We start from the raw sequence: 21,596 nt of genomic DNA, 5'->3' as shown, positions 1-21,596 counted from the left end.
TCAAAAAAACTGAGCCCTTTTCAGGGACAAAGTTTTTGCAGAGTGGCAGGAGTTCATCAGAAATGCCCATCTAAGTTCTAGGTGGGAGTAAGTCTCTACCAATTTCCCATCATGCCTTTGATAACATACTCTCACACTAGCTTATAGCTCCTGACAACCCCAAGCTAACTTTAGCAGTGCAGAAAAAAAAGCAAGCAATGTTGAAGCTATCCAGCTGTGCAGTTTTAAGCCAGATGCTAGCTCAGACAAAGAAAACATTGATAATGCATCTATCTGTCTGCAAGTGAATGCCTCATAATGGAGGGGAGCAGAGACTTTGGCCTGCTTAGAACTTTATCTAATGGCATGTTTTCATCTGCTCCTGATAATGATTCAAATACAAAAAAATACTCAGAAACACAGCTTAAATCTTAGATTATTATTGTACGTTTGTCCTTCATCAAGAGAAGAACACATTAAAAAAAGAGCAAAAACACACATTTTAATGCAGTGGGTCTTTGAGTGGTAAACTGCTAAAAAATGTCTTTAAGTGTCCCATAACGTTTGAAGTTCTTTCAAATGGCATACATATTTCAACTTGAAGTATTTTTGAATAAAACAGAGATAGGCACAGGGATGCAAACTATGTTACTATTGATACACACATTTTTTTAATCACCAAATACAAGATAATATTTAAGTACTTTGGATGTCCTAAGAAGACAAAAGACTGGACGTTTCTGCTTCACATGTAATAAATGTTTACTGTATGTAAAGTAAAGGAATGTTTGTTCGTCCTGCTGTACTGTGATGTCTGAAATGTAGACCACTTCAAAACTATGAGCAGTAACTTCTATGCTCTCCGTTTGACACAGTTTCTGGCAAGATCTCAGATGGTTTCAACAGAAGAAGAGATCAACTTTGCAGCATTATTAAATTCAAAAAATTACAGTGTAAGCACCTCCTGCCAATGATGCAGCAAAGCTGTCTGCAGGGGATGAAGTTGGAGGAGCAGGGAGCCAATCAGGCTCAGGCAAGCTGTGCCGCTTCTGCTGTTAAATTCAACTGTTTACGATAGAATTTCTTTCTAAGTACCAGGAAGAAAATAGGGTTTGCTGTTTGAGTTCATCCTGTTTTTATGTCACTGGGGTGCTGTACAAAGTTGATACATGAGTCTCTTGCTTCATCTTTCTTTCCTAGTGGATATACAGCCATTTAATCTGTGATGCAATGATCTTTGATATATATGCAGTAACAAACAAGATGCAACGTGAGCACTCCGGCCATTCAGCCCATTACATGTAAAAAGAAATGAAAGAGCTGCTGTTTGTAATCCTAAATTATTGTGGTACATTTTAACATAAAAAATACTCTTTTTATTTTTACATAACACGAAATGTACATTGTCTTAAAAAAATGGATCTTGTGTTTAAATGTTGCATACAAGGCTATGTCAAGAAAACCTTGTGATGACAAATATCACAAGTCTGATAGTAATTCATTTACATCTTATCAAGTGGTGGCAAATACAGATACAACTTTCCAGATCACTCAGAAAACAAAAAGCTGCTTATCAACCCTTTTCACTTCTTGAAAAGCTTAATGTTTAGGTTTAGGTTTAAATGTTTTATGCCTCGTCATGTTATTGGATTTTCAGCACTATTCTTTTAATGTGCGTATTTTTCCTTACATAAGTACATCCATCCATCCATCCATCCTACTTGAAAACTTCTAAAGCAGTTTGCAGTGCAGACACAAACACATTAAAAACTATCAGGAAAAAAAGCAGACTAATAATCATCTTATTGAAGAGCATTGAGGCGTGCAAATGGGTTTTATAACAATCCAATGATACAACAAAAATAAATAAGTTAATGGAAAAAAATAGCAATAATATTTCTAGATGTCCGACTAAGAATAGAAGAATTACAGTTCGAAAGCATGTCAGAAATTTGACACCAAGGATTTGAACACTCATGAAATTGGGAGCAACTGAAAACATGTGGGACTGCCACCTAATGAGGGCAGGAAAACAGTTCTGCACATGTTTATATCAACAAATAGAGGCCGAGCAGGGTCGCGCCCATTAGACAGTGTAATTAACTTCAGGAGAACCAACCTCTCCCTTCCGGCTGCATTTTTTCCAATGTGTCTTTCCTGTCACATGCCTTTGCTCCAATCCCAAGCTCTGGGTCACTATCATGAAAATAATATGTTTTTTTTTCATCTGAAGTTGGGAATGTAATCTGCAGAGTGGACAATCTTCAGACAGCCAGACTAGAAACACTCAGCAGACAGGGAGTCAAAGTGAGTTTAGCCGACTGGTTTAGCTGACAAATCCCAGATCGGTCCCGAGATGACGGCTCACATGCATCTTTATATGCCATCTCTAAAAAGCTGTCAAGCCTGCAGGTGAAGAAGCATCACATAAAGTATTAAAATAAAATAAACATGTCTCACACAGGCCCTGGTTAGGAGGAGAATAAATCAGAGTTCAAGCAGCAGATATTTTAGATTCCTGTTGGTCTTTTCTGATTTATCCAATAGCCCATGCACTCCTTTAGCCCTCTGAACATGAAAAGCTCCCGTTTTCAGAGTAAAGCGTTAGTCACGACTGTCATTATAGCAAGATGCAGGCTGTCTGGGGGCGAAAAAATGGGCAAACCTGTACGGGGCACACAGGTGGTTTGCATGAAACTCACTGTTAGCTCACCCAACGACTGCTAGGTGAGCATGTAGAGCCAAAATGTTCATGCAAATGTATTCTTCTGTGGACATGCTGCGGGTGACGAGTTGTAGCCGACACTAATACAATACTAAGAAAAAGTGAGAACGAAGTGGGTGAAGTAGGCGAGTCGCACGGATGTCTTCTCCCCAAAACCCTGCAGACTGTGCACTGGGCCCATGAGTGGACAGAACTCACCAAAGATTTGATAATGGCATAAAAAGCACCTCTAGACATAGTCACTGATACGTCATGAGTGTGGGTAACTTTCATTGCTTCCTGAATGCTTCACAATACATTTACCCCCATCTAGGTGCATGAGACTGATCCTTAAACAACACAACACAAACCCTGTGGGCCAACTAGACAAATGTCATCAGACTGAAAGGAAAGAAAGCTACAGCAGTTGTTGAAGGTAATAGGGTCAAAAATGACGCATAAGTTTTTCCTCATGTCTGAAATTCTGTCACTAAGCCTATCAATTATCGATATCATTATTTTTTGAAGACAGTTAAGATGATTTTATAGCAGTGAGACAAAAAAGATGTGAAAAAGACTAAAAAGGATGTGCTCATTTTAAGACGATGATTAGCTTTTAAAAAAAAATACGCCTTTGAAGACAAATAACACGAATATAAACAAGACAAAAAAAAAAAAAAACTATTTCTTTTGTTTTTTCTTAGATAGATAATTTAAATGTACCCATACTACAGTTTAGGGCTGCACGATATGAGGAAAACTCGCGATATGCGATATTGGTAATTAATATTGCGATAACGATATAAATTGCGGTATATAAACAAATAGCAAAAAAAAAAAAAAACGTCATTTCCATTTCACTGCAACAGTTTAAAAATTATACTCCAAATGACCCTTGTCGACATAGGAGGCAAACACCAAACATAAAAAGGCTCATCTGATTGATCAAAAACGTAAACGGGTCCTTGTGATTGGTTAAATGCATAAAGGGATTTATTTCATTTGTTCAATATTTCAAGCTGCCATGAGTTTGTTTTAGCACATTTAAGGTAATCATTTATTGCGATTTTTGCCGTCTTTTGCGGTATGCATATTGCACAGCTTGATTTCGCGATAACGATAAATTTGCGGTATATTGTGCAGGCCTACTACAGTTACTCATATTTTATATGAACTTAAATTCAACTTCTAAAATAAAACATGCCAATCTTAAATGGACTCTCTCAGTAAAAGTATTGAGATTATAACTTTCCGTTTAATTTTGAAACAAAGGACAAAGACAAATGATCAAAGTGTTTGGCTTTGATCTACACCGTGTCAAAGCTTTCATGTTTTTTTCAAACCATCTTTTGTTTTTTTCAAGAGAACAGGAATAAATAAATTATACATCAGCTAAGAATCACTGACAAAAATTCAGCAGGAATACAAAACAAAAGATGACAGGTTTAAAGTGTCACTAATACATCCGATTGTAAGTCATTCACGATTTATGTTTGCCGGTGTTTTGACGAAAGTAATTCAGTCAATTTCGGTCCAAATTTTAAGACGGCAACTATTGTGACAGTTGTGACTAACACAACTGTCAAAGTAGATGAAGCAAATGATCTAGAACAGAGGTCCTCAAATCCAGGCCCCGAGGGCCGGTGTCCTGCTGGTTTTCCGGAAATACTGCCTTATTTGCTGCTAATAACCTTGATCAAGTGTATTTAAACAATAAAGAGCCTCAATAGCAATTTGGAAAACAAGTAGAACACCGGGCCTCAAGGACTGGATTTGGGGACCCCTGATCTGACCCTGACTTTAGTTTGAGATTGAAAAACAGAGATTTGAGTAGTTCAACCTTTATATTGAAAATATTTGCAATATATTTGAAAATATCTGTTTTTTTTTGGTGTTTTTTTGTAAAACGTTATTCTAGAGGTGCTCACGGACAGTGAAAAGAATACAACCATCAAATCAAGACAAAAACATTTAAACAGCATTTTTTAACAAAACATTGTTGAAGCCTAGTCTGTCTCTGCAGCGCCATTTCGTCTTACCTCTTTCACAGGGCACGCATTTCATCTCTAATCAGTTTCTAAGACCATCTCTGGTTGTGGATCGGAAATGGAACTTGATATTACACTGGTGCAAAATGGACCTTTCATAGTAGAGAGCATAGTAAAGAGGCAGAAAAGGATAGAATGGCGCCAAGAAGAGGTTAATTCAGCTGTACAGTTATCAAAAACACTTGAAACAAGTAAGTCAGAGATTGGCATACTTGGTAAACGTGAGAAAAATGATTTATAGGCCAGAGTGGGGCTGTGATTGAGAAAATGCAGGGCTCGACATAGCCATTTGTCCGCTGGCCCGGTCCTGTTTTTCGAGCAGTGCGGACCACAAGACTTTACTTTTCACTTGTCCGCTCGGGCCACTAAAATATCTAACGGTTTATATATTCTTCACCTTTTTCAATAAAGTAAATTTTGCGAAAACGTGTACATTTACCTCGTCTTCATAATTTAGTTTTTCTGCTAGTCCTGTGTTCAGACTTCAAGGGTTTCTATGGGAAACCTTTGATCACTTCTCCTTCTCTCCCGCCTGCGCGCGCGCGGCTTTCACTGCCGAGCACCACGCGGCACGCGCTCACTACTTTTTTTTTTTCAAACTTTATTGAATGTAACAATTCAATACAAAACAATGTTAAACAGCAACAACGAAGGCACAAGCCAGTGGGTTATTATTACATTTGATTATAAATCCGACACCGTCACTGAAGAGAGACTGAAGCATGTCAGAGATGTGGAAGACATGGCAGGAATAGAAAGGAATATGTTAGATGGAGTAATGGGTATAATTAGTAGTATGGACAGCAAGATATTTAATGAATGCATTGAAGATGAAACTGTATCCACTAAGCTTTAAGCTGAATGTCAAAGAATCAAAGGCAACTCCAAATACCTGAATCTCAGACTCAAATGCAGTAGAATGTTAAACTACTTAATTTTGTTTTTCTTTACAACGCTGTAAGCAGTAAGTATTTCTAGTTAGCTGAATGATCTCAGTTAGACCTGCACAATATGAGGAAAACTCGCGATATGCGATATCAGAGATTAAAATTGCGATAACGATATAATTTGCGGTATATAAACAAACAGTAAAATAACCAAATAACCATTCCCAGTTTAAAAATTATACTCCAAATGACCCACGTTGACATAGGTTACAAACATCTAACATAACAGGGCTCCATCTGATTGGTCAACAATGTGAAGGCGTCCATCAGATTGGTCAAATGCATTAAAGGATTTATTTGATTCGTTAAATGGTTCAAGCTGCCATTAGATTGTTTTAACACATTTAAGGTTTATGATTTATTGCGATATTTGCCGTTAGAAGCACCATGAAAACTTCTGAACTAGTGTTACCTACTACACTGCAGCGCTCTCTTCAAAACATCTGAAACAGACTAGAGCAGATTTAAGTTTGATATGCTCTATTTTCAGTCATTGAAAAGTGTAGAAATAAGTGATGTCACCAGAATGCACCAAATTGCACCATATTAAAAGTTTCCGGGGGGGCATGCCCCCGGACCCCCCTAAAGTTGCAAGCACCTGCGGAGCGGCGGGTCCCGCTATGCGCGGTGTCGGGCCAGTAACTTTCAGGCAGGGCCAGTAACTTTCAAAAACTACTGGCCCTGTGGGCCAGTGCAAATTTCTGGGCTATGTCAACCCCTGAAATGTGAATGTTTATGAACAGAGAAGGGGATGGAAAAACCTCAAAGATGAGCAAAATAAAACATGACATATTTAAAAAATTTATATTTAAAAGTTTGGTGATTTTAACATGTTCCTTTTTCTCATGATGGAGGACATGCATAAAGAAAATTGAGTTCAAAACTGTTTTTCCTGAGTAAATCTTTATTAAAATCTTTGTGATTCAGGATGAGACAAAGAAATGCTGCTAGAAAAAGCTTGTAGTTGTGACGTAGAAGTTACTATTGGTGGGCCGCAAGCTCTCTGCTTGCTCCATTCTGACGCATTCACTTGTAAATGACTAGATTCATGAACGTCTTTGTTTTCCTCATCTTAGCTGACATCTGGCTCAAAACTGCGAGTGGATTGCTCCAATTCTGTTGCATCGTTAGGTTACGGATTGTGAGGGCTTTAAGCTGGTGGGAGAGCATGTAAACTGATGGATGACGGAAAGTAGGAAGGGGCTTACTCTGCGCCAATGGTCCCCCACATAACTAAGAGGCAAACCTCTAATGAACTACTGCCGCTCTGCAGAAACTATGTCCTAGATAACGACACAGGTTTGTTGATTTTGGCTAGAAATAGCATAATCATATTAAAAGACCACTAGGAATGCTTTAAAAATAGATTGAAACATGATTGGACTGGGACTTTAACTTTTGCAATCCAGGAATTGGGACAAAAATTTAGCAGACCGATATCATGAAACGCTATGGTCTCATCCACACATCTACATGAGCAATCTAAAGGAGAAGGCTGGGCAATCAGTAAGCAAGCAAACAAGCCAGCTCCTCTCTCTGACATTTATTTGTTCCGTGACGAGCAGTATACTGCAGTTTTAAATAATGATACTTAATGATCACACTTAGCTAATCCTGTTAATAAGGCCTCCTTGTTGACGGACCGAGTCAGCCTGCATGGGGCTGTGATGCGATGTTTGAGTAATGAAAAGGGCTTGCAGAAAGCCTCATTCATTTTTCCTTTAATAAATTGCTGCTTCTGAAACCTGGATGCCATAAATCAAACGCTAAGAGGGAAACGCAACACTCACACACACATCGCTGACAATCACACATTTAGGCTGGATCGATACGACAACAGGCCTGTGCCAGATCTGGTTCAGATGTCTGTATCATCCTGTTGTAGGATGAGCATCATGTTCAGGAATTAAATCCAAATACATCTGTATCGAATAGCATTTCTCCATTTACCATCCAGTTAATGGAAATCTCTAAAAGCCTCAGAAGTGGCTTCTGTAAGATGAAACGTCCATGAAAGCACTGCCAGGAGTCACCAGGTAAACTCTGTGATAAAATGTCACTGGCTGTGATTTTGAGGAAGCTTTTCAGACTAGAAGGGGAAAAAAAGATGCTCTCATAGGATCAGACAGCATCAAGAAGCTTGAAAAGTATAGTGATGTGTTGCACTTACCATGAATTACAAGGCTGAGCTGTAATGAGCTCGATCTCATTAGCTCCGTCTGAAGGAGCATTCTGGTGGCAGAGATGACATCTATTGTTTTGTAATTACAGCATGTTCTGCCTTATAGGCTAATTGCCAATATGCAATGTGACAGGGTCAAGAGATGCAGCCTCCTCATTTTGAGTCAAATGCTGGCTGGCACACGTATTATTATGGCCTGTTAAATGAATCCACACAAATGGCATTTTATAGCTGCATTAAACATATACTTTATAGAGGATCTGATAGAAACAGCTCATATCACCTTGATAGACAAAGTACTAAACAACCTGAGTGAACAAGATCAGCTTTAAATGCAAATTGCATGCTGCAATGATAAAACATGGAGACCTTGTATAGCTCAAGTATATTTTATGCCATCACCATGAAAGGAAAGTCATCTTACGTAAAAGTGAAGCATATTAGACTTAAAAAAAAACACCTTGACTCACCAGAACCATAAAATGTTTGTGATCAGCTTTCATTGGTTGAGTGCCTGCACTTATGAACCCGTTATCAGTGCTTAACCGTTAGTGACTATACAGTTTTCCATAATCACAATTATACTTCCACTTCCTCATCATTGTAGTTTACATAGTACAGGATAAACAAAACCCCTCTCCCTTATACACCACAAGGGTGGCCCTGTTCTTGCATTTGCATTTTTCTTTTTTGGAAACACACAAGATAACACAACATAATGAACTTCTGGAAATGGTTTTTATTTTTAAAAATGTATTTTATATGGAATGATGGGAAAAAATGCGACAAGAGGTTCTAGGGGCAAACAGAAGTTTGGTCCCAAACTGTCATACTTTGTGAATGAAATGGGAAATTCTTTGTCAGAATAATACAGCTTTCTTTCAATTAGGGTATTTAATGATCTTTTTTTTTGCTAGCATATTTACCACTGAAAAAACATAATAGTCTACAAAAAATTGGCATATATTGGTGAACTATTTTGACTCCACTGGTAGGAGCAGAAACAGATCAGCACTAACCAAAGATTTAAATAACACTAATTTTCACTTCAATTAAATTCATGTTTATTCATATGGCGCCTTAACATGACCACAATCAAACAAGGTGCCACACATTAAAAGCTCAAAGATAAAAAAAAACTAAAAGGTTAAAATACTTTGAAGTAAAATAGTATAAAATTTGTGAGATGTTAAAATAATAAACATTGACAAACGTAAACACAGAATAAAGAACTGTTTTTGCTTTTACTTTTGTCATTGTTTCCTATTTTTTTAATATCTCACTTATTATATACTATATTACTTCAAATTAAAACAGTCGTTCCCCTCTGAGCTGCCGCTTGGACCTTGGTAACTCCAGGAGAAGCTGCTCAACTAACCTGAGGTACCATGTTGGGGTGTTGTCACAAAACAGGCAGACGTTTGGTTCCAATTGCAGCAGGTTTATTAGCTCAGCTAAAAGTGCACTAAACTAAATTAGGGTCAGGCAGGCAGGGGTCAATAACGACCATGGGAGCATCAGTATAGAAACAGGAGTAGTTGGAGTCAGAAACAGGGTCAGGAGACAGAAGATCAGGTCCAAATATCACACTCGGTAATGCAGGCTGAGTGGCACAAACAATACTTCGCACTGAGTGAGGCTCAGTGAAGTGCTTACATATACTGTAAGTGACTGGAAATGAAAGTCAGGTATGTGGCATCCAGAAACTGTGCGCTGGGGTTGCTGGGAGATGAAGTGCATTCAGGACTCTGGAGACTGTTCCCGCCAGTGACCAGAGGGGGAGACAGAGTTCTGACTTCTGACAGGTGTAGGGAGGGAGAAGGTCAGAGAGGTGAAGCGGTAAAAGATTATTTAAAAATTTAAAAACAAATAAAAATAATCTGAAATTTACTCTCAAATTCTTAGGCTTCCAGTGAAGGGCAGCCAGCATTTACTAGAAACGCCATGCTTATATAACTAAATATGAACGCTAACCAGATAGAAAAAGGCTTAAAATAGTTAATCTGGCTAGTTCCATTAGTTCTCTGACACTGGTATTGATAAGCATCAGCACCTCCAAATAATACAGTATTTACTTATTGAATTTCCTTTATTTAAATCATTTGTGATCTATTTGATTTACTTCTCCATTTTTGTCCACAAATTTTACCCTTTAAGTGAACTGCACCAAGTTTCATTTGCAGAACCATTGTCTATTGGTCTGTACAGTAAAAATGCCAATCTTTCATTTTCTTACTGCTAAATTTAATGTTACAAAACCCATTTTAAAAAAAATGACAAGGAGCAGTTAGGTGTAATATTTTCTGAACCAAACCTGGTAAAGCTGATCTTAATAAAACGACTAAATGTTCAAAAAGGTCAAAAAGGCACACATCCATCACCTCAAACACAAAATCCTGCATGTGATACAGGTAATAAAAGTTTGTTCCTAACAACATTGTCTTTAATATTTAATTCAAGCAGAATAATATGATGAAAACAAAATGGAAATACATTTACTGGTGTTTTTATTTCTATTGTGAAACAAGGCTGGTACGCTTTGATATGAACAGCAACTGGCATCCTTGCGGAACAAGCCAGTAATTTACTTGCTGAGCTGACCTGGTTCTAGTTACTTTCATTTTCAATCCAGCATCAAACATAAAATCAAAATGTCGCCCCTTGGCACAAAGTAAAGAAATATCCAAGGGTGCCTAAATCTAATGTGAACAACGCAACTCACAGAATTACACACACACACACACAAACAAAACACTTTGAGGAGTCAACTTCCAATCTCTGACAGATTATTACAAAACAGTTTTGCCGTTTCTGAGGCGCAGACACGTTTTATTACTGGTGTCAAAAAGACATCATGAAGATGGACAAACTCATTTTCCGATGAGCTGGTTTATCTGCTTCTAATAACTTGACTGCCAGCTTAAAACATAATGTGCACTGATGCTGCTACTCTAAACCGATTTTTCTTTTTGGCAATCATACTGAAAATATATACTTTATTGGCTTTTCATAATCCTTTTCATCATGACTCAGAAATAAAGTAACAAAATAAGCAATGCTTAAATAACCAACACACGACAGAAAGTCACGATCAATGAGTCAGACTTGACATTAAATATTCAATATTTCCAATAACTCAGTAAAATATTTACTGCATGTAACAAAATATGGAGCTGTTGTCAAGGAAAGATGAACACAATTAGGGACTGACAGTCCTTCAGGTTTCCTTTGAAGCACTGATTAATTTCAGCTCTACTTCAAACATTTCAACTTTTCAAAAACCAGCATCACCTTGAACAAGCAGGTTGCACAAATACTTCTGTCAGAACTGTAATACAACGCTAAACTCTGGCAATACAACAGCCTCGTCCCAAAATGTTCCTAAGAAAGAAAAAAAATGGACAAAATTGATATTGACTGGACTTTTTTTTTTTATTAAAAATGAAGAGTTAGTGTAGAAATGTACAGGTGCCCTATCAGAGAAATGGATGTGTCAGCTTAAACTAAGCCTGCACACACAAACACAAAAGCACCCTGGGAATTTGATTGCACAGAGTTGGCAAATCTGACAACAGATTTAATCACCCAGCAGAAAGTCAATTTTCTGTCCTGCTTTTTAAAGTCAAGCACTGAAGTTATTAACTCCACCTCACTTTTATCCTCTATGCATTATTTACTAAACTGGCCAGTACCAGTTTCTTTGTTTACGTAAAAAACCTTTTTATTCTACGTGAAACAACATTTCTGAGTTGTTATCTGTTAGCGTATAATAAACTGAGCACGGAAAAGATGAAAGAAATAAAACTTTTTTTTTTAAAACCTATACTTGTCAAAACTATTTCCCTCATAAGCAAAAACCTTGAAATGAATGAAAAAAGGTAAAAGGTTTAGTTGAAACAGGCATTTTAGTGGTCTAAAAGAGCAGCAGTTTTGGATTTCATGTCATCAGATTCATGTGAATGACAAAAAGAAACATATTACAGGTCTGTCACCCAAAATGACTTCTACGATCACGATCATTTTTCGTGTAGGTTGATACATAGAATAACAGTATTGACTCGTGCTTTTAAAAGAAACAGGTTAACATATTTATTTTTAAGAAATTGTATAGTGATATTATAATTGCTGTAAGAAGGGTAGCAACGGAGGTTTTACATGATCTGACCCATGATACAGTTTACATAATCACAAAAAAGTTCAAACTAAAGAAATCAAGAAACTATGCATCACTTTTCTAAATTCTATAGTGTGACTGCTACCATATTTTTCAGACTATAAGTCGCAGGTGCCAAAAAAAAAAGCAATATAAAGAAGTAAATATCGTATATAAGTAGCACTTTTGGGAGAGATTTATTAAGCAAAAATTGGGAAGAAGAATGGATATTTCATCTAGAAAGGAAAAATCATAATAATGGAATAGATAACTATAATAGACTAAATATATGCACTTTACTACCGTTACCATATGTTGCTTCATGAAACGTAGGAGGAATTGAATAAGTGTCTGGTATATTAGCGCAACATTTAAACAGTTATTAACTACAACTAAAGAACATGCTAAAAAGTCAACTAAACTCTCCATGTCACTATGAAACACTAAATTTATTAAATACTTCATCACCTGTGTTGCTTTTGAAAAATTCTGCCGATTAAGACTGAACGGGGCTTCTTTTTCTGCGTTAATGTCAGTAGCAAAAACTAAAACACAAACCTAAAGGGCATTCTAGCAAATGTTATTGTAATAAAAAAACAAATGAGCGTATTTGTTTTATTAATTTTTAATAACACGAAAGTTGTACCTGAGTATAAGTAGCACCCCCCGCCAAACTATGCAAAAAAATAATAGAAAAACGCAACTTCTATTCTGAAAACGATGGCAACTGTGTAAATAATAATTCATCAACGTAGTCAACTAATTTGAGGCACAAAAAGTTGCACTTTTATGACAAACTTACAATTTCCTGCACTCTTACTGGCCTCTTGTCGGCATCACAACTTTGGGGTGGTGCATGGCTTTAACTGCCTGTGAATTATTTGCCTGCACAATTTTTTTTTTTTTTTAATTAAGATGAATTTACTCAGTTTTGGGGTTTTAAGGTTTGAGTAAAAGCCTCATGACAAACCAAAAAAATAAGACTTCATTTTTACAAGCACTTTAGTGAATAGTTTTTTTGTTTTTTTTTACTCCCAAAATATGACTGTGTTTAACTGCAGCAACGAACTTTTCTAAAGAATTTTTGTTCTTTGTTGCACTTTTAATTACAAACCTTGAATGCACAAAAACATGTAGAACTTTCTGGAATTTCATCAACCATAAACTGGATTCTAAAATGTTATTCTTTTTCTGTCTCAACAGTGTCACACAAGAATAAAATGAAGATATAACGCTACATTTTAATTTATTTTGCTAAACAAAACCAATGTTTGTTTTATTTAAGGGTGAAAACCTTTTTAATATATGTTAAATGAACAAAAGTGATTGATGACCTGCAAAGTGATTAAATAATAATATTTGCATTACTTCTTGCCAAGCAGAGTAATGTAATCCTTTTTTATGCTGTAATTCTAAATGCAGTAATTATAAGTTTGCATAATTTAGTGTAATACAAATTAAGTCATTTATTTAGGTATATCTTTGAAATAGACATGTTTTACTTTCAAGCGAAGGGAATTTGCAAATGGCTGTAAGAGGGATGCCTAAAAAGCTTCTCAGTTTTAAGGGGGAAATAAATAGTTAATGTAGGTGAAATAAAAACTATTTCAGAGGATTTAGTATTGACGCTTTTGGCAAGCAAGAAAAGCAAATCTACAAATTCCAAATATAGAAACTAGCTGAAATTAACTTTCTTGATAAACAAGGACCTTCTCCACAGAATATTAAGCGCCGGCTGCATCTAGCAAGGTCACCGAACAGATTCAAAACATGGGAGGCGTTTAATCGATACAACACCAGATGAAGGCACACACAGGTTTCCTCTTTTTGTCTGATTTTTAACAGAGTAACAAAGGTGAGAGGAGAAGAAAGAGGAGGCGTGGAATGGAAGCAAAAGTAATAAAACGGCGCTCAGTCTGCCAATGTCCAAATGAAAGAAAAGTTATGAATGTTTAAGGTGATGCGCCGTACATACAGAAGAGGACAATAACCACTGATGCTTCAATAACATCCACTGATATTGGGTCATAGACAGCTTTAACCACACAAATAAACAGTTCTTAGGCTTTTTTTCTGACTATTAATCAGGATTTGAGAGGAAAATGCTGATTTCTTTTCTTCTCACCCATTCAACTACCAGAAACAGCTCCAGAAGAAAGAGGGAAAAAATAAAAGAGATTAAAAAAGAAGTGTGTAATAAGCTAAGCAAAAAGATCTGCTCAAACATTACGGAGGACTACCCTCTCTAATTTTACATAAATGTTTGAGTGCGTGCATAGCTATACAGCCCTTTATGTAAACCTTTATTTACTTTTACGAGGATAACTGGAGTGATCAGATATCCCCAAATCCCCTTTGGAAATGAAATTATTAGGAAATCCTTCCACTTGTTTGTTTAATATGGAAACACAATGGCGCTGAGAGTCATAGCATTAGCTTTGCTAATGCACGGACCAATGTATTCGCTAAATTAACAGAAAATTGCTGTTGCCCCTCACTTGAACTCCAGAAGGGGAGAAGTGCAGTTGACTTATAGATTCAAAATGCTACCATGTATCAAAGACGACTCTCAGTCATCAAGGTGATGTCAACTTTAAGTTGAGTCACTTATTGTCCGAAGAGAGAACAATTAGTCCAGATATCATGACTCAACTTCAAGACGATGCTACAGTTGGTTTCACGTGTCAGTTGTGTGACTTTCATTTAAAACGTTTTTTTTTAGTAATACCGAGTTCTAAGACTATAAAATACATTAGAAAGAAAAAACAAACAAGACAGAAAGTATCAGCTTTTCAGGGAGAAACAAACTTGTATTAGTCACATTTCTTATTTTCCAATAACTTATCGGTTTAGGGGTATCGCACGATGTTTCCGTAGTCATTTAAAATTCAGAGAATGATCCAACATTTAGGTTTGAAACAACAATGAAGTTTAGCCTCAAACAAATAAGTAGCTTCTACAAATTACATCCAGTTGCCTGGAAAGCATAATCTTTGTAGGAGTAAAAAACATTCTTACATGAGCTTCTATCTTTTTGTTCAGCTGTTGGACAAGACATGACGAAAAACAAGAAAATAAAAATGTCAGTAAGGGCATGAAATCTAATGACACACTAATCATTTTAAATTAGCAGACAATTTTTTTTGTTGACATTTTACAAATGATAAAGCCCGATGCTTGAATTTAAACGACTAAATAAAATAAGAAAAAAATAGACTTTAAGAAGAAAATAGCATTTTAACAATTTGTTTACTTAAAAAAAAAACACTAAATATGATCAACATTGCTTACAAGCCATCCTCCCATGTTTTCTGGGGCGCACATTAACAACATTTAATGGTCAGTTCAGAAACAACAACAGGCATGTAAAACTAATGTGCTATTGCTATGCAGCCAAACAAATGTCGTTTCAAACTCCAGTCAGGGTCTTCACTCAAAGACAAACCAAAAGCTTTAAAATGAATTACATTGTTCTTTTTGGGTTAAAGTAGCCTATATTGAATCCAGCAACAAACAATCACTTTAGAAGTTTTTCAGTTAAAATTTGAACAGGTGAAGATAGCTCATATGAAAAAATAATGCATGACGTCTCTACAGCAGCCTTGAATTAGTGTCATGTTAAAGTTTTCCCTCACAAGGTTTTTTTCCCCCCACAATGTTTATGAGTTTGGGAGACAAGAGGGGAAGGCCATCTCAGGGATGGAGCTGCAGTTTTCTGCCTGGACTGTCAGCAGTCTAGTCTGGATTATGTTGCTTTCAGTGCTTTGATGAGGGCCAGAGTTGTAATAATGCAGAGAAGCACTGAGCCCTCATGATCTGAAAAGAAACCATTGTCATTTTGAATATCACAAAATTAAAAACAGATATAAAACCATTTAATAAGCACTTTAAATTCATTATTAACTCTAAAATAGGTGTTTCATTTTAAATAAATGAAACATAAATTGAAATATAGGACATCTGCAGATACTGGCCAACTTGAATGTAAAAATCAAAATGTCAAATGTCAGAAGTCTAGTTTTGTGCATTCGTAATTTTGATGTCATCAGCTGGGTTGTTACTGATATATTTCTTCAAAAATGTTCGAAGAAATAAAGTAAAACAAAGATTAAAATAAATCTGCAATATTTTTGGGCTAAAACAACATGAGTTGAGTAAGTTTACCACAGTAACTTTTCAACCAAAATGATGTACAGATAACATATAATGCCCTTAGGGACACATATACTTATTGATTGGTGAGATTGTAGACGTTGAAATATTTTGTTCTTTTTTGATTTCTTTATAACTTTTAAGCACAAATTTTTTTTAAATATTTGAAGACCAATTTTAATACTTAACCTAATTCTGTTACTATTTTTCTTGGAAGGTTCTGGCAACAGCAGCAAAAGCACAAAAAAACAAATTGCGCTGGCATGCAACACTGTACAGTACTGCAGTACCTACGCAATCGACGTCAATTAATTTTGTGCCATTTTGTAATTTGTTCTCACCGCCAGAATTAGCAGATTCACATTGATCGCGTTAACAGTCGAGGAGTTCCTGTAGGTCAGAGAGCGCAAGCCATTTAGGGGTCCCCAGCAACATCACTGAATTTAAAGGGTTAATCTAGAAGTGGTGACGAATTTTGTGAAATGTAGTGGTTTTGCTCTTGCATAATCTAGGCAATAATGAATAATAACTGATGTCCAAAACTTTACGTTATTTACCGTACATATAAATATAACTACAAAAGAGTTAAAAGGGAATATTAAACGGAAATCTTTTATATATGGCATTTTCATGATATTGAGACCTTTCTTCAGATGGAAGGGAGATAGAATTGAATAGAATTCAATTGAATGTGTCTTTGTACATCGGTTACACCACACGTCTTGTGCAGCTTCTGCTGTAAATGCTCATACAATTTTGCTAAAAGAAAAATCATTTTCTGAGATGATTATTATGTCCAGACTAATTCCTAGCACTTCTAGGTTTGTAGAAAAACAATGAACACGGCTTCTGTTCCTTCAAAACTTCTAATGTCAAGAAACGGCACGTTGACCCTTGACTGACATCCCCTTTGCTTTCAGTGGATTGTGCTTGCAGCAATAGCTTTTAAGACCAATATCACAAAACTAGCGCAAAAACTGCCCGACCACTTCCTTTGTAACTTAATGGAGCAAACCTTTCAAATCTTATTTTATGAGAGATTCACTGTATACGAAAAATACATTTTTCTTTTTTTCCATGAATGGGTCATCCATTAAATAAACAAGCAGACTTTCAACTCTGACTGGACAGTACATTAGCTCAGTGCCCAAAGGACAGGATACTGTTGAGACAGAGGCTGAGTTGGATGAAAGAAGGATGTGAGCAAATAGGCTCTTGTATCTTTCCTTCCGCACAGTCATGTTTGCTGTCTGTGTTGTGTATTCTGCATTAAAGGAGGTGAAGGAAATGTCAGATTAAAATGGGTCGCTGTCCTGATGTTGTAGCAAAGACTTTCTTCCCTTCAGATTATCGAAATGTTTCCAAAAAACACAACCTGTATTTAATTTGGTGGGTTTGAGAGTCTCACTGGAAGGTTTTATGGTTATGATGGTAAAAAATGAGGTACAAATGTGGAATCAAACACTTTTTACAGACTGTTTAGATAGATAGATAGATGACTTTATTAATCCCACAATGGGGAAATTTCATTTCTGTGGCAGCAACACGACATTCAGAAATAATCTATATAATATAACATCAATAGAGGACATCACAAATTACATTTTATATTAGATAATTAAAAATATTACTAAAATTATTATGAAAAATTATTATCAAAAATGAGATTGTTATTAAATAAAGAAATAAATATTAAATAAATACAGCTGCAAAAGTGTAAAAAACATGCGGTCTGCAAAACATGTAAACTGTAAAAAAACATTACAAATTTTTTCAAAATACAGAAATAACTAATGAAGTTCACACCAAGAACAAAAACAAACAACTGTTCAGGAACAAAAAACAATTTAAAATTGAAAAACAACAACTACAACAAAAGTAAATGAATCAATGACTAAACAGACAAACACCCCTGGGACCGTGGAGTGTCACTTTGACATGGTGTTGTACAGTCTGATGGCTGTGGGGAGGAATGACCTGCGGTAGCGCTCCTTCTTACACTGAGGGTGCAACGGTCTTGTGCTGAAGGAGCTGGTCAGCGCCTCTACAGTTTGGTGCAGGGGGTGGGAGGGGTTATCCATGATGGATGTCAGCTTAGCTAACATCCTCCTGTCCGCCACCTCCTCGATGGACTCAAGTGTGCAGCCCAGGACAGAGCCGGCCCTCTTAACCAGTTTGTTAAGCCTCTTCAAGTCTCTGCCTGCACTGCCCCCCGCCCAGCACACAATTCCATAAAGGACCACTGAGGCCACCACAGTGTCGTAAAAGGTCCTCAGCAGCTGTCTGCACACGCCAAAGGACCTCAGTCTCCTCAGCAGGTGAAGGCGACTCTGGCCCCTCCTGTACAGAGCATCCGTGTTGTTGGACCAGTCCAGTCTGTTGTTCAGGTGAACACCCAGATATTTAAATGTGTCCACGACCTCAATGTCTGAACCCTGGATGTTCACCAGTGAGTGTGATGGTGAGGACCTCTTGAAGTCCAGGATCAGCTCCTTTGTCTTGCTGGTGTTAAGCAGCAGGTGGTTAACTTCACAACAGCTAACAAAGTCAGAGATGACCCCCCTGTACTCGTGCTCATCCCCCCCGATACACAGCCCACAATGGCACTGTCATCTGAGAACTTCTGCAGATGACAGTGGTGGGAGTCGTAGGTGAAGTCTGATGTGTACAGGGTAAACAGGAATGGGGAGAGCACAGTCCCTTGAGGTGCCCCCGTGCTGCAGACCACCACATCAGACACACAGTCACGCAGCCTCACAAACTGTGGCCTGTCTGTGAGGTAGTTGATGGTCCAAGCAACCAGATGTTGGTCCACACCTGCAACCTCCAGCTTCCTCCTCAGCAGTGATGGCTGAATTGTGTTGAAAGCACTGGAGATATCAAAAAACATGACTCTCACAGTGCTCCCAGGGGCCTCCAGGTGAGACAGGGCCCGATGCTGCAGGTAGATGATGGCGTCATCCACCCCGATGCCTGGTCGATATGCAAACTGCAGCGGGTCCAGTGCTGAGCTCACCTGAGTGCGGAGATGGCTGAGGATGATCCTCTCCATAGCCTTCATCAGGTGGGAAGTCAAGGCGACAGGTCTGAAGTGGTTCGGTTCCGTAGGACGAGGTACCTTTGGAACCGGAACCAGCCAGGAAGTCCTCCAGAGGACTGGTACCTTCTCCAGTCTGAGGCTCATATTAAATATGAACAGCATCACCACACAGAGCTGGTCTGCACACTCCCTGAGGAGCCTGGAGGTGATGCTGTCAGGGCCTGTTGCCTTCCTGGCCTTTGTTCTCCTTAACTCCATCCTAACCTGATTCAGGGTGAGGCAGAGGGGGGTTGGAGGGTGGGTGGGCGGTGGCTGGTCTGGTGCTGTGAGTCGTTGGGGGGGTCCCTTTGCTTCTGTTGGAAGAAGGGGAGAGTGGACTGTTTGGTGCCGAGGTGGTAACAGCTGCAGCTGGGAGGAGACGCCTGAGCTGGAAAGGTGTGAAGAGGGGGCCGAGTGGGTGGAGACTGGGGGCTGGGCAGAATCAAATCTGATAAAGAACAGGTTCAGTTCATTTGCCCAGGCTTGGTCACCTGTGACCTGGCGACCATTTCCAGCCTCAGCATGTCCTGAGATGTGTTTTAGACCCCTCCACACATCACGGATGATGTTCTGTTCCGGGCGCTGCTCCAGCTTCTTCCTGTAGCAGTCCTTGCACTTCCTGATCTTATATTTCAGGTCCCTCTGTACTCTGCGTAGCTCCTCCTTGTCCCCAGAGAGAAAAGCCCTCTTCTTCTCATTTAGGAGGGTCTTCAGCTCAGGAGTGACCCAGGGCTTGTTGTTGGAAAAACACTGCACTGATTTTATTTGCACTGTGTTTTCCACACAAAAATTGACATGGTCCGTGATGCAGTCAGTAAGACTGTCAATGTCCTCCCCGTGTGGACTGCAGAGAACGTCCCAGTCTGTGGTGCTAAAACAGTCCCTTAGTCGCTCTGTTACCTCCTCAGTCCAGATCTTCACCGTTTTAATCTGTGGTTTCTGCTGTTTCACCACTGGAGTGTACGCAGAGGAGAGATGGACCAGGTTGTGATCAGAGCGTCCTAAAGGGGGGAGGGGGGCAGGAGCATATGCATTCTTGATGTTAGCATAGAAAAGGTCCAGAGTTTTTCTGTCCCTCGTATGACAGTTCACATACTGGGTGAAGTTGGACAGGGTGGCGGAGAGGGGGGTGCATGCATGGTTAAAGTCCCCAGAAATCAGGATCAGGGCCTGCGGGTGTTGTGTCTGCAGCTGGGACACGGTGCTGTGCACGCGCTCACAAGCGACAGCAGCGTCAGCCGACGGGGGGATGTAAACAGTGACCACCAGCACATGGGAGAACTCCCGTGGAAGGTAGTACGGCCGAACGCTGACTGCCACCAGTTCAATGTCCTTGCTGCAGTGCTGTTCTTTCACAGTGATGTGGTTCGGGTTACACCATCTGTCATTCACGAACACCGCCAGACCACCGCCTTTCTTCTTTCCGCTCTGCGCCGCGCTCCGGTCCGCCCGCACCAGCGTGAATCCAGTAACTGAGACCACGGAGTTTGTCATGTCCTGGTTGAGCCACGTCTCGGTGAAACACAGCAGGCTGCTCTCACGGTACACCCGCTGCAGACGCATGAGCGCTGTTAACTCGTCCAGCTTGTTAGAGAGCGCGCGGACGTTTCCCATAGTAACGGATGGTAAGCATGGCTTGTACCTCCGTCTTCTCTCCCGGCGTTTAACTCTAGCTCTGCAGCCTCGTCGTTTCCTCCGTATTTCAGCTGGAACATCTGGCTTTCCAGCGAGGAGAATCTCAACTCGTCCAACAGCTAACAGCTGATCTCGAGTGTAAACAATGGAGCTGCATCCTAACGGATCCCCCGAGGCCGGTTCAAAAAGTTGAGAAAAAATAAAAAAACAAAAAGCAAAAGTAATGATGTTCCTGTCCTTTGTCGCAGAGCTTTGTAATAGTTGTTGAAAAATACAAAAAACACAAATAAGTTGGAAGAAAATATTAAAAAACGCAAAGTAAGGAACACAAAAAGGTAGAGCTGCCCAGATGAGCTGCCACACACCGGCGCCATGGTATAGGAAGTACCATTTAGTGGAAGACAACAAGGGGAAGGCAGCTTCTTTGAGGACTTGCAAGACAAACTGGCATGTAAACACATTTGTCATAAGCACACTCCAAACTTAGTCCCCAGAAACAACAAAAACACGAAACACACAGCATGACGATCATGGTTAAATGTTTCATGAAAGAAACACTTAACCCATTCAAAATCAACTAAGAACTGTTGGTTAAAAACCAGTCATGCTTCCACCAGCTACAGCATTACAAGGAACTTTTTAGAACAGGGTGGGGAAGTCAAGGGCTGGTGAGTTTTCCAGATATCCTTGCACTACTCACAACTGATTACCTGGATC

At 38.7% G+C, this 21,596-nt stretch overlaps 2 protein-coding genes across 3 annotated transcripts in view; both read right to left on the bottom strand.

Moving 5' to 3' along the window:
* LOC101163480 (carboxyl-terminal PDZ ligand of neuronal nitric oxide synthase protein) overlaps positions 1-21,596 on the bottom strand; it is a 172,697-nt gene that overhangs the window by 82,377 nt on the left and 68,724 nt on the right. The window lies entirely within an intron of this gene.
* On the bottom strand, positions 18,771-21,493 carry LOC144991915 (uncharacterized). Its single transcript, XM_078946131.1, has 2 exons — positions 19,182-21,493; positions 18,771-19,035 (listed from the first exon to the last, which is right to left on the bottom strand). The coding sequence occupies exons 1-2, from the start codon at positions 21,345-21,347 to the stop codon at positions 18,910-18,912; spliced, it is 2,292 nt and encodes a 763-aa protein (XP_078802257.1). The 5' UTR covers positions 21,348-21,493; the 3' UTR covers positions 18,771-18,909.

The sequence above is a fragment of the Oryzias latipes genome, chromosome 4, assembly GCF_053564925.1.
Source record: "Oryzias latipes strain Hd-rR chromosome 4, Olatipes_Hd-rR_3.1".
In the NCBI taxonomy this organism is placed as follows: domain Eukaryota; kingdom Metazoa; phylum Chordata; class Actinopteri; order Beloniformes; family Adrianichthyidae; genus Oryzias; species Oryzias latipes.
This window is presented reverse-complemented; position numbering and strand designations above follow the sequence as displayed.